The sequence below is a fragment of the Amblyomma maculatum genome, chromosome 3 (assembly GCF_055883805.1).
Source record: "Amblyomma maculatum isolate TAMU_Amacu chromosome 3, ASM5588380v1, whole genome shotgun sequence".
NCBI classification, from domain to species: Eukaryota; Metazoa; Arthropoda; class Arachnida; order Ixodida; family Ixodidae; genus Amblyomma; species Amblyomma maculatum.
Window position 1 is genome coordinate 25,093,121 of NC_139346.1, and position 13,836 is coordinate 25,106,956.

Consider the following 13,836-nt stretch of genomic DNA (forward strand, 5'->3'; position numbering starts at 1 on the left):
ACTGAGGATGGCGACATTACCCTAGAGGCAAGGAACAATAATTTCAGAGATATCATTACTGAGTGCGCGGTAGAAGTAGGCGGTAGGATAGTTAGAGAGGATACCGGTAAGCTGTCTAAGGAGACGAAAAATTTGGTTAAGAAACGCCAGAGAATAAAAGCTTCCAATCCAACAGACCGGATCGAATTGGCCGAGATATCAAAGCTAATCAATAAGCGCAAGGTGGGCGATAAAAGGAAGCACAACATGGAGAAAATTGAGCATGCTGTAAAGAACGGGGGAAGCCTTAAAGCGGTAAAGAAGAAATTGGGCATAGGCAAAAACCAGATGTATGCGATAAGGGACAAGGCGGGCAACGTCATCACTAATAATGGACAAGATAGTCAAAGTAGCCGAGGAGTTCTATACAGATCTCTACAGTAGCCAAAGTAGTCAGGACCGTAATGAGATTGGCGGTAGGGAAAAACAGTCAGACGTTCCACCAGTGACGAAGGACGAGGTCAAGAAAGCACTAGAAACTATGAAAAGGGGGAAATCAGCTGGAGAGGATCAGATAACTACTGATTTGCTGAAGGACGGGGGGGATATGGTGCTAGAAAAACTGGCTACCCTGTATACGCAGTGCCTGGTGTCATCGACGGTACCGGAACCATGGAAGAATGCAAACATTATCCTCATTCACAAGAAAGGGGACTCTAAGGACCTTAAAAATTACAGACCAATCAGCTTACTGTCTGTTACGTATAAGGTATTTACTAAGGTAATCGCTAATAGAATCAGGGCAACCTTAGACTGCAATCAAGCAAAGGATCAAGCAGGGTTTCGGAAACGGTACTCTACTATCGATCATATCCATACCATCAATCAGGTGATAGAAAAATGCTCGGAATATAACCAGCCCTTATACATAGTATTCATTGATTACGAAAAAGCATTTGACTCAGTAGAAACCTCGGCGGTGATGCAGGCATTGCGAAATCAGGGGGTAGACGAGCCGTACGTGAAAGTGCTGGAAGATATATATAGTGGCTGCACAGCAACCATAGTTCTGCATAAAGAAGGTAACAAAATTCCCACAAAGAAAGGTGTTAGACAAGGAGACACAATCTCCCCAGTACTATTCACAGCTTGTTTAGAGGAAGTATTCAGAGACTTGGAATAGGAGCAGTTAGGGATAAGGGTAGATGGAGAATACCTCAGTAATCTGCGATTTGCGGATGACATTGCCTTGCTAAGCGACTCGGGGGAAGAACTGCAAATAATGATTGATGACCTAGACAGGAAAAGTAGAAAGGTTCGCTTGAAAATCAATGTGCAGAAGACTAAGGTAATGTTCAGCAGCCTCGGGAAGGAACAGCAGTTTACATTAGGTAGCGAAATACTGGAAGTAGTAGGCGAATATGTCTACTCAGGACAGGTAGTAACCGCAGATCCGGACCACGAAAAGGAAATAACAAGAAGAATACGATTGGGATGGAGCGCATTTGGCAAGCACTCGCAGATAATGACTAGCAGCTTACCGGCATCGCTCAAGAGGAAAGTATACAACAGTTTCATCTTGCCTGTACTCACCTATGGGGCTGAAACGTGGAGGCTGACCAAGAGAGTTCTACTTAAGTTGAGGACAACCCAGAGGGCTATGGAACGAAAAATGGTAGGGGTAACATTAAGAGATAGAAAGCGTGCAAAGTGGGTCAGAGAAATAACTCAAGTTACCGACATTCTAGTGGAAATTAAGAAGAAGAAATGGACATGGGCAGGACATGTAGTGCGAAGAGAGGATAACCGATGGTCGCTGAGGGTAACAAACTGGATTCCAAGGGAAGGAAAGCGTAGCAGGGGGCGGCAGAAAGTTAGGTGGGCGGATGAGATTAAGAAGTTCGCAGGGGTCAAGTGGATGCAGCTAGCACAGAACCGGGTTAAGTGGAGAAATATGGGAGAGGCCTTCGCCCTGCAGTGGGTATAATCAGGCTGATGATGATGATGATGATGAAAAATACTAAAAAAAATAAAACTGAGATTATAGCTCGGAAGGAAAGCAGAAAGGCTCCCTAGTACTTTTTGCAGTGTTTGTTCTTGTGCTCGGGGCAATTATTAGTGACAACTAGGCCGCATCCACTTTATTGGGTGCAATAGTGTTCCTCTTGTGACACTTCTAACCGCAATGCGCAAAATGTGTGCCCTCATTGTGTGCAGCCGAGCCATCATGAGATACCTCGTGGACATGTACGCACCCGACCACTCCTTATATCCCAAGGACGTCCGCACGAGGGCTCTCATAAACCAGTTTCTCGATTACGACCTCGGCACTTTCTACCGGACTGTCACCGATTACTTTGTGAGTATATACATGAAAAAAAAAACAGCAGTAAACGTTCTATTAATTAAGCCGAACTATGTTTATTATCCTAAGCTTTGTCCTTTAAAGCCGTCTTCGACCAGATATCTTTTTGTGAAAGTAGTACGCACTTATAATATAAAGATAGGTCAATAAGGACAGCTGCAAAAGAACGACATCATAAACACGAGCTCGGCAATGTTCGTGTTTGTGGTGTCTTCTTCGGTCCTCTTTCTTGCTACGCTACCTTTTTATTCTAAGTATGTATCAAAAACTAGTCCAGCAACAAGTTTTGTGAAACTATATAGCAGTAAACACCTGTGCCACTTACATCCCCGTGCTTTTCTGCCAGCAAAAGAATAGTGGCATACACGTGTGCCCGCTTTTTTTTCCCTCTGCCATCTATCGAGTGCTGAAACAATCAGTACAGATTGTTTTCAATTTTTGTTAAATGGTATTGTTGGTGGTCTGTGTGTTTTGGCAAGTGCATTTCGGCTTGGAGCAAGTTGGAATGAAACTAACAGCGAAAAAAATAAATTTCTGAGCAGTTTCTCGCTTGTTAGTTCGTGAGTGCATATATTTACGTGCCCCTAAAACCGACCTTAATGATTCATGGGCGTAGCGTTTTATAGGCTGTGACTAAAGGTGCGTAGAACGGACACGGTAAATATATTTCTCAGCCACGTCGGACGGAGCTGACAGCTTCGTTTTGATGCTGTGGATGGATAGACCCAGTATTTTTATACCCGAGTACGTCAGTTTACAAAGTTCGACATATTCGACGTTTCAAGGGAGTCTCGCATAGGGATCAGGTGTCATGGATACGAGGACTTGTTAACGATCCACTATTGGTCCTAACAAGCAAAATCTAAGTTGGCAATTGCACAAGTGCTAGTCACGCTATGGCTAGCTCGAGCCATAGTTTTTCCTGTGCCTACACACTGCCGAAAATGAGGCGATTGGTGTCCGATGTGCGTATATCGAGGGTGACAATAAACTGGCTAAAACAGACGCTTGGGCAAGTTGTTAATCAGTTTAAAGGCAGCGCTCGTTTGTGTACTTCATACGGGCTCGTCATTTTTACGCTGTCTACCCTCAATGGACAATAAAATGTCCCAGCTTGGGCTGCTGTACGTACATGAATAACAGCGTGCCTCTTGGTTGAACACTGCTGGCACAAGTCGCTGGAAAGCAATGTTGAACTGCAAATGGGCTCCGGCTAATTTTCATGCAAGCTTATATGTTTCTGTTTTTTTTTTCACTGTGTAACGAAGTGCTGACTACATTCCACTTGTGTTGACTTCGGCTAAGCCGTTTGATTGACTCACGCTAACCTCGAACCTGCGGTGGTTTAAACCTCATGCGAGCACAGTTTTAGAAAAGGCCTTACATAAATACTTCAAGAACATCGCTGTTCGTGCGGAAACGGATCATTCGTACTTCCGGCTTTCCGGCTCTACGCATTGCAGAGCAGCGCACCATCGCCTCGACAAGGTCGCTGGTCTTCTCCGCTGTACGAACGTAGGTCTCCAGTAGATTTGGTTTGCCTTTTGCCATGACAGCGAGGTAGAATTTAAAGGAAGCTTTAATGGGAAACATCCTATTCCGTCTCTCTGCATCCAAAGAAAAAGAACTGGCATAGATCGGGTGTTCTGGACGGCGCGAGTTGCGGGTTGTTTCGGAGCTCGACCTTCGGAGGTCGGTACAGTATCAAAGACAGCGCAAATGCTGAGGATAGCTCGCCTACCTTACGAGCAGGTCGAGGTGGCGCCTTAGGGTGAAGCTGTCCGTGATTGCGTGTATACGTCTCGCCGCCACAGCTTGCATGCAACCTGTGCAGGCGATAGCGGTGCTCGCAGTACACAACTCTAAGTGAAGGAAATGATCTGTGTCATTGCTGGGATGCACTAGGAGTGGGCGAACCCTTTTTAGCACATCATCTGTATTATCATGTACTACATCACATTTATTTACTCGCGAAGGCTGAGCTTCATGTACCCGCAGCAAGCGTGATGCGGACATACGTTAGACGTGCCTCATCGACGTCCATTGTACCTTTATCGAGGGTCGAATATGTTCGTCGGATGTTTCCTTTGATAAGTCGTTTTTTATAAAATCGTTCTCAGGTTAGAGTTTGCTGTGCCACAGCAAAATCACAGCAAACAGTGTCACCTTCGGTAATGCAACGCTTAAAATAGGTGTGGAGCAAAAGTAAGAACAGAAAAGCTTATGGTCTGAAGATGGCGGATGTGATGTTCGTTCGCTTATATCCCTATACTCTGCAGAGCTCGGCAACACGACGCTTTAGGCGGCGGTACAAGCAGGTACAAAGGCAGGTCGGCACTAAGCTCTTGTGCGCGAGGTGCCAAGCTATATTCTGTGTCAAGTGGTTTAAACCATACCACCAGTGAATGTATTCCTAAGAGTTCATGAAACACGTCTTGGAAATTCTTTTACGCGTCAAGAGGACAGCGGTAAAAGTACGTATGCACCGCATATTAGGTGTCAGAAAGAGGCTCTGAAGTCAGTGGTGCTTATGCGTAGCACTTTTGTGCGGCGCCACTGTTCTACGTGGCTAGGAATAATAGCATTGGATTTATAGAGTTAGTATATCTATGCAATTCTGTCAACGTTTCTGCGTCCGACATAATAAAATTTCATGTCTTACCGAGTCATGTTCTGGCGAAATTCATTGCTTGTACAGGGGCACGTAATCTCTAAAAAGTGTTCGTTCGCTGCCGGAAACACAGGCGGGAGTGCTTTAGCGAGTCCGCGGCATCCGTTCCGCCCGTGTGTCACTACTGCAGCGACGGTTAGCGGTACACGAATTTGTGGGAAAATGCATTTATTTTTACGCGGTCTGCGAAACAGCTCAACGAGCAGCCTAGATGCGTATCGATCATGCGTGTTTTATCTGGTGGTTCGAATTCCAGCTGTATGGCTAGCGAGGCAACACAGATTACAGCTGCACATTCATGTTAGTACTCGATTTTGCCGAACTATAAAAATGTATAAAGAGCTTGGAAGTTAAATACGCTTTGTACGATGCTCCAAGTTGTTTTCAGTTTTTGTTTTTCTTTTATTCAGTTTCATTTCATATGACGGAGAAAGTTGAGATGAAAGTTGCTAAACCGCAGCTTGAGAGGCCCTCGATTCTTTTTAAATGTGTAACACGGAGAATCACACAGCACTAACATATTGGTACGGACTTGTTCTCAAACAGAGCACGGAGGAAGAAAGAAGGAAGAGGAAGAAGAAGTGTGCGCGCCCGTTCGACCTTTGTCTTGTGGCACTTGTGTCGTTCCCGCTGGCCGTGTGTACCTAGCGTACTGAACCGACTAGAATGTCTCGGTCGCGATGCTAGGGCTTAACAATATATAGTGACACTTCCACACACAGATATAAGACAGAGGTAATGGAACATCACATGTGTTAGTACCCCGCTAATAAAACGAAGCACGGGCCTGCGGAAAAAGTGCTTTCCTTTGATGCGGCGAACACCAATAGTGTCAGGCTGAACAAACGGGTGATCCACGCACACTCAAGTTATGTACACATGCGCATCCACTTGCAGGGCGCGCCGCGAAACGAAAGCTTGTTTGTTCCTGTGCTCCGTTCTATTTTGGGGGCACTAGTACACAGGTTACCTGTCCTCGAAAAACAACCAGTTGCAGCCCACTACAGCTACCCTGAAGCATCTGACCTCAAGAACGTCATAAAACCATACATATTTTTATACATTCATGACACTTTCATTACGAGCAAATTGTTCTCAAGCATTTGTTGGCTGTAGTTTGTCCTGTCTGTTTTAACCTCTCACGTTTCGTAGTGATAAATGGTAGCGTTTTGACGTTCATTAGCGATTTCAAGTTATGTAGAATTATGTTTATTTTTGTTAAAATAGAATGCGCGCAAGAGTCGATATGTGTAAATATCCAGAATTGTTTCACGCGACATCTCTAAAAAACGCGGCCACTATGTTCAATGTAGGAAGCAATGGCCATGATGCATAAAGCCCTTTTCTGCATGGTGAAAATATTAGGATTTTATTGAGTTTTCGTTCTTCTATACGCAAAAGCCATAATTAGCGTGCGATACAAACGATGCGTTATGTACTAGTGGAAGTAGAAAATATGTGTCTATTGTGATTTAACATATTGATTCTGGTGCTGAGCTTCTTCAGGACTAAATTTGTGTGGTTATCCCATTAAAAGGGTTGAGAAATTTACACCAAGAATTTGAAATGAATTCACATGTTTGACTAAACACTGGATCTTCCCGAGCAGCAGCCAAGACCTAAGGTGAATGAACTAATGTCTCAAGGCATGAAGTTTAATCTTCTGCCTGCCTCCTTACATTGTGTTACCTGGAGTCAATCTGTGGTTATCGTTGCTTGGGTGTCGATTTATGACTCGATAAAGTTATGCTTGCGTGACACATCACCAGTGCTTTTTTACATTTATTTATCATTCATTCGAATGCATTATTCGTGCAAACAAGCTGCAGAAGACGGGGTTGCAGCACATTTTTGTTACGTACCTTATGACACTACATAAACATTAATGTTATAATGTGCTTAACAATAATTTGTAATGTGATTTATTTCACTTTTTGTTGTGCCTCGAGGGGATGCAACGGCATCGTGATCAGCCGTGGCAACTTCGACTGCAGGCAAAAATTCTGCAGGATGCGGAGCCTCGTCTTGCCGCGTGGTCTGACAGAGTACACGCGTGATTTCAACAGAGCGCTGGCCCTGAAGGTTATAGCTTTGAGCAGTGAAATGCGAGCCACGGTGCCCCGTAGTGTATGACCTTGGCTGAGAAGCGGTAAATACTTGTGCATCTGCGCAACTCGTGGCAGTTTCTTTTGTTACAGCAATCCATATGCATACAATCGGTAGTTCACCAAGAATGGCTGCCTGTGCACCTTGGATTGGCGCGAAACAAATGTATGGAAAAACATCAACAATCTAGCACCAAGAGTTGCGCATTCGTGTATTGATTTATTCACTTCCACTCCAGACGTCATACCCCATTAGTTTTTGTCGTTTATGTAGCTTTATGTATTTCGCCACCTTTCAGCACCGTGCCCATTGAACATGGGACACCTTTGACACATACATTTTTTACCTATTGCAATTTTTTCAATGAACTTTCTAATGCGTTGGGCTATCAGTGTTAAGGAAGTACATTTTCAGTTTTGATTTGCAACTCTGATGCAAAGCGTTGCATTTTAGCGCGAGAGTTTGAAGTATAATGAGTACCTCTAATTATTTAGCGTGCAAACTCCATGATATCTGGACCGTCTTGCAAATCACCTAGATTAAATGTTTTCCTGAGCGTCACAGTAATTTTTTGAATATCAATAGTAGTATTGAGTCTAAGGATGACGTCAGATAGTCCTAGTTCATCTTTCACTCTCATTCTTGCACAACCATTTGATTCCTGCAGGCGAAGAAATGCCTCAGATTGTCATTGAGTTATTATTTCACCATGAATACTAAGAGAAAGCCGTCTTAAAGGGACAGAACACTGGAATTCAGGTCTCTATTTTTTTTCGCCGCAGTGGAAAGATTGATGTCTAAATTTTCGATATCATAACGGTTTTGTTATAAACGTTGTAAACAATTTTTACCCGGAATTTTTCGATGTAGTCCGATGCTGGAAACCATGATAAGCGACTGCGATGACGACTGGTGGTCGACAAAAAAGACGTACCGAAAAGAAATATAACTTTTACTCGCCAGACAGCAATCAGACAATTTTTTGCGCAGAGTAGCGTCCTTTTCAGTTTCCCACTCAATGCTGTTACAGCGCAATAACGCACGCCATCGTCGACGAAAGTTTTAATGGGCACTGTCATTGCTTCATTCACGAAATGGCAAACACTGTGGCGCCACATAGTGGCAAAACCTGAAAGCATACCTCTCGCGGTGCGAAAGTGGGGGTGATTTTTATTTAAGGATGCACTGGAAAGAGCGCAAAATATAATAAATTATGGCAAGCACTCCTCGAAGAAAAAAGAACAATGTGCAGTTACGAAAATCAGCAATATTTTGGCGACATGTATTCATGTGTGGGGGGGGGGGGGGGGGGGGCTACACAGAGATTACTGGGGTTTCTCCGCTAGATAGCGCCTCGGTTGTTTTTATGCGATTTTCAATGGCAAATTAAAATTGTAAAGCCCTTTTTCTTTGATAAGTGCTCGAAATGTACTAGAAGAGGCAAGATCTTTTTTTCTCCATCATAATCTCATGACATATTTTGGCCAGTGTTCTGTTCCTTTGAGTGGAAACTGTCCTCCACCAAGAAGCATCACTATCTATCAGGGATAAGTGCTAAATGTTTTCGCTATTTGAAGTTCTGGGCTATAACATCTATAGCCAGGGGAGGGGGGAGGAAGAGGGCTGGTGGGCTTTGTCGCGAGCGCTCATCGGTTTAAGAAAGACTCTTGACCATCGTTTAAACTTTCTGCTCTGAATTAACTAAAAGCCACTGTTGTTCGTCAGTTCGAGTTCCTCCCTGTGCGAAAAGGCAGCGAGCTCTCAGAAGTGGCCGCTGTTATGCAGGCGTTCGCAGCTGCGCTTGCAGTCTGCTGCCAGATCTGGGTACTTATTGCCGGTACCGCGTAAAATCTTAAAAAGCTCGTAGTTTACCTCTTATTCCGGCTGCGTCTGCAGTGCCACCTTTAAGTTATTGCAAAAAAAATGTCATTAGAAAAGCATTTCGATATTTTCAGACGTTTAGTCTACGGTATTAGGAAGTTCCCCGAAATAGCTTTTTTCATCACTTTGTGCAGAAGGTGTGTAAAGGCGTATTTATTTATCCCAAGCCAACTTGAGTTTTCAGTGCCGCTATTAGCAGCCGTTTGCGTTTCCTCTGACTAATAGTTTGTAAATATCGCCAGTTCGATTCGTGTGCATACTTTGTTTTAGTTGAAACATCTTCGTCTAAGTCACGAGTTTGTGAGGTAGCTTCGAGGGCGGGTCCTGGTCGATTTTGCCCTCTGCCTTTCTACGCGCCCAGGTTTGCGTGCGTAAACGATCTATTTTTAATTTTGGGTTAAACCGGTCATTTTTTCTGAAACAAGGGCATGCGGATAAGTAAGGGGACCATGCTGCGAAATAACCATCTGTATGCGTCCCAAATGTTTACTAATGTAAGCTAACATGTGACGGAGCACTAGCGCCGCCCGGCACAAAAATGTCCTTAATTTGTTGCTGCACATTATAATGTTAAGCGGTAAACTGCCGTTACAGTACGCGTATCTGCTGAAAGGTGAAGAAAAGTGCCCGAAAAAGGAGGCTGCCTTTCTTACAAGCCTGCGGTCTCTTGAGACAGTGCTCGACGGCAACGCAAAACGTTTCCTGGTCGGCCAGAAGATGACTCTGGCTGACATATCGCTCCTGGAGTCCCTCACCGTTCCCGAGGTAAGACGATCTGCTCAAACATTTCTAGGTGTCCGTCACTTGCAAAAGATGAGCAGGTAGTATTACTAGCAGCGGTCTCAGCACGAAGGTCTACCTGCGCATGCGGACTACGGTAGTCGTCTCGACTGTGAGGCTGCAGGAAGAGAGCGTTGCAGCCATAGCGTACACGAACGTTCTCACAATCTGATAATAGTGGCCTGGCAGGCACAGGTTTCAGCGCCCAGCAAGGTTTTAAAGTTTTGCCCTCACATCACCGTTCGTGCTGCAACAAAAGACGGGGGATCACTTACGTTAACTGTGCTACAGGAGGGCTATACTGCATCTCCCTCTCGTGTAGGGCTCGCATGTCTGTCTAAGCGTACACGAACGTACACGACTCTGCAAACTCGGTGACTGCACTACGACGCAGCCATCAAAACCACTTACTTTTGCGATGTAGCTCAGTAAACCGTATGTCCTCTTCACTAAAAAATCAATTAACAATATGCTTGTGCAGTTCCCGAGCCCCCTCTCCTGTATTGACATTGCTGTTGAGTGCGCTCGTGTAATTCTTTTTTTTTTTGCTAACGTTATCAGACGACATCGAAACTAACCCTGGTCCCGAAGACAACGCTGCTGTACTGGCTGCATTAGAGAAATTAACCGTTGGCCAGACACAATTGATTGCCGAGATACAGGGCTTGAAAACCCAGCTACAGACCTAAACAAAGGAATGACTGAACTAGAAACGCGCTATCAAAGACTTGAACTTTTAAGAACAGATGGATGTAATGCAAGCAAACGCAATAACCATGAATAATAAGATACACGAACTGGAAGCACACCTAGACGACGCAGAAAATAGATCTCGCTGGAATAATCTTATTTTCCATGGCATCGCCGACAAAAGCACTGAAGCATGGGCTGAGTCTGAAAAATTAGTTATTGATATCTGTCAAAATAATCTAGGTCTACGGCTAGAACCTACTGACAAAGAAAGAGCCCATCATCTTGGAAATCGCTCAGCTATTTTAACTCGTCCTGTAATCGTAGAATTCTTGTGGTACAGAACCGAAAACGCTCTTCTATCAAATGGCCGGAGATTGAAAAACACCGATTACAGTATTGGTGAAGACTTTTCCCGCCCCGTTCGACACGCACGGAAGAAACGGCTAACATTTGCCAAAGCACACTCTGACAACTACTCTTTACGTTGCAAAACAATGCATATCGGATAAAAAAGCTACATTTTAGACGCGTCGTCTGATACTGCTAAATAAGTCGCATAGCAGTTGCCTAGTCACCAACCATCAGCGAAACGTCGACCCACCACACCCCGCGATGTTATTTGGTTTTCCATAATATTCACTAACATCCGAAGCTTCCTTCCTAAACGTGAACTTGTATCAAACATCATCTAATCATCCAGGAACAACATACTCATATTAACAGAAACTTGGCTAAAAAGTGATGTAACGGATGCCGACGTCCTAACTGATTTGCCTGATTTAAATGTATATAGAAATGATCAGAAAGATTTGCGGGGGTGGGGGGGGGGGGGGTATCCTTGCTGCATTTTATAGGGATATATATCATGTTCAGTTATTGAAGCCACTTCTGACATCGAATCATTATGGCTCATTTGTTGCACTCCTCCCGTAACAGTACTGCTCGGCGTTTGATACAGACCTCCGCAGGTAACCCGGACTTCCCACGTCATCTCAATATAATACTATTCATAAACTTCTTTCTGCATATCGAAATGCTTACATCCTTCTTTTTTTATTTTTAACTACCCTGACATTGACTGGCAGATCCTAACTAGCTCCTCAATAACATACCATGCAGAAGCAAAGAACTTTATCAAAATGTGTCTAAATTTTAACTTTACCTAGTTAGTGTCACAGCCAATCCGTGTGACACGAGAACCAGCAAACACACTGGGCCTGATATTAACCGATAGCCCGGAAAAACTAACGTCTATCAGTTATCTTGCGGAAATCAGTGGTCACAAAGTCTTACATACTCTGTTTTAATTTCACTCTACTAAAGTACAGGTATCTGAAAAAACAATACGTCTATACGATAAAGGCAGCTATAGCTCAATATCTGAAAATGGTAACACCTTTTTTCCCGAATATGAATCCACATTTCACACTCGCTCAATTCATGAAAACTGGTTAATCTTCAAGAACAAAGTAAACAATCTCACTGATACGTTTGTCCCGATGATTACTTTTCACACTAACCGCAATAAATCCTGGTTTACCTGGCCCTTAAAACACCTATAAAAAAACAACTATTTTTTGCTCCGCCAAATGCATCGACACGCCTGCCGCATGGACGAAATGTTACGAAAACGAAAAATTATACTTACATTCCGTTAGTAATGCCAAACACTCATTTTATCACCACGACTTACAAAACCTACTAATAGGCAATCCAAATCAATTTTGGCAGGACTTAAATCCTGCACACTATTCCCGTATAACGTTAACTAATGACCTGCATGAACCTGTTGCTGATAACGACTGCGCAGATAATTTTAACCAGCATCTGCAGCTGGTAAGGACCTAATCAATTCAAAACTTTTGAAGAATGTGAATACTATTTGTGCAGCCTATTTATGTCCCCTTTTTTCACAATCACTCTCTTTAAGAATCATTTCAGCTGACTGGAAACAGGGCAAGGTCGTTCCAGTCTACAAATCGGGTAAAAGAGACTCACTTTTGAATTACCGCCCCATTCCCTTAACTAGCGTACCATGTAAAATAATGGAACACGTCATATACTCACAAATCGTCAATTTCCTTAATTCAATGAATTTTTCCATCCTTCACAACATGGATTTCGCAAGGACCTCGCATGCGAAACCCAACTAGCACTCTTCCTTCATGGCTTACATGCTAATCTCGACCGTAACATGCAGCCCGACGTCATTTGTCTACATTTTGCAATGCCTTGACGTCATTGGTCCTAACCGGCGACTATTACTAAACTTTTCGCAGCTCTACCTACACCCTAATATTTTGAAAAGGATTGAAGAATTTCTAACTAATGTTTCACAGTCAGTCTATGTTAACGGCCACCTGTCTAAGTCTGTTCCAGTAACATCCGGCGTCCCGCAATGATCTGTCCTTGGTCCCCTTCTATTCTTAATATATATTAAAGACTTGCCATGCATGTTTCCTGCAATATTAGAATGTTCGCGGATGATTCTGTCATTTACCGTACCATTAACAATCGTGATGATAACACACCCTTCAGCCAGATTTGAATAGTGTAATAAACTGTGTAATAATTGGTTGATGTCCTTAATCCTACTAAATGCAAAATGATGTCTTTGTCTGGTCGTCGTACCTCTTATAGCTTTTATTACTGGGTTTCTCATACATCGATTGAGCTAACAGAATCGTACAAATACCCGGGAATCACCGTCTCTCCTAGTCTGTCATAGCACGCATATATTAGTAACATCATTGCAGCATCAAATAAAACACTAGCTTTTCTCACGCATCACCTCCGTCTTACCCCACCTCAGATAAAGCTGCTCGCATGCAAATCACTGGTAAGACCGAAATTAGAATATGCATCTGCCATCAGGAACCCACATCAAGCATATCTATAATCACTGCATTGGAATCTGTTCAAAACTGTCCTGCCCGGTTCATTCACTCCTCGTACTCTTACGACACCAATGCTTCAACTTTGAGAGCGCAATCCGGATTGCCTCTCCTCTCATTTCGTCGCCGCATTGCTAGCCTCGCTCTTTTTAACAAGTTTTTTAAATCTTCTCTGAATCAAGCACCGTACATCACAACCGCAGCACACATATCTCACCGCAGTCACCCAGTGCAAGTTGCACGCCCACCATCGCACACTGCTACTTTTTCTGCTTCGCTCTTTTCTCGAACAGCTTCAGACTAGAACGGCCTCCCATATGACATCGTCGTCATCGCTTGGCCTTCTGTTTTTCAGGCGCGTGTAACAGATCATCTTCAGTGTTAATCATTACTGTTTTTTTTCACATGTTCAGTTGTATTCCCAACCCTTATGTAACAACGCTTGAAAAGGAGTCCTTTAAGAAATA

The 13,836-nt window shown here is 43.6% G+C and overlaps 1 protein-coding gene across 1 annotated transcript in view; it reads left to right on the top strand.

The window, feature by feature from the left end:
• LOC146194366 (glutathione S-transferase 1-like) overlaps window positions 1-13,836 on the top strand; it is a 66,543-nt gene that overhangs the window by 50,917 nt on the left and 1,790 nt on the right. The window contains exons 4-5 of the mRNA XM_084597380.1: window positions 2,197-2,338; window positions 9,597-9,767. Of these exons, the coding sequence (XP_084453506.1) occupies window positions 2,197-2,338; window positions 9,597-9,767 (313 nt within the window). The remainder of the gene's footprint in view (window positions 1-2,196; window positions 2,339-9,596; window positions 9,768-13,836) is intronic.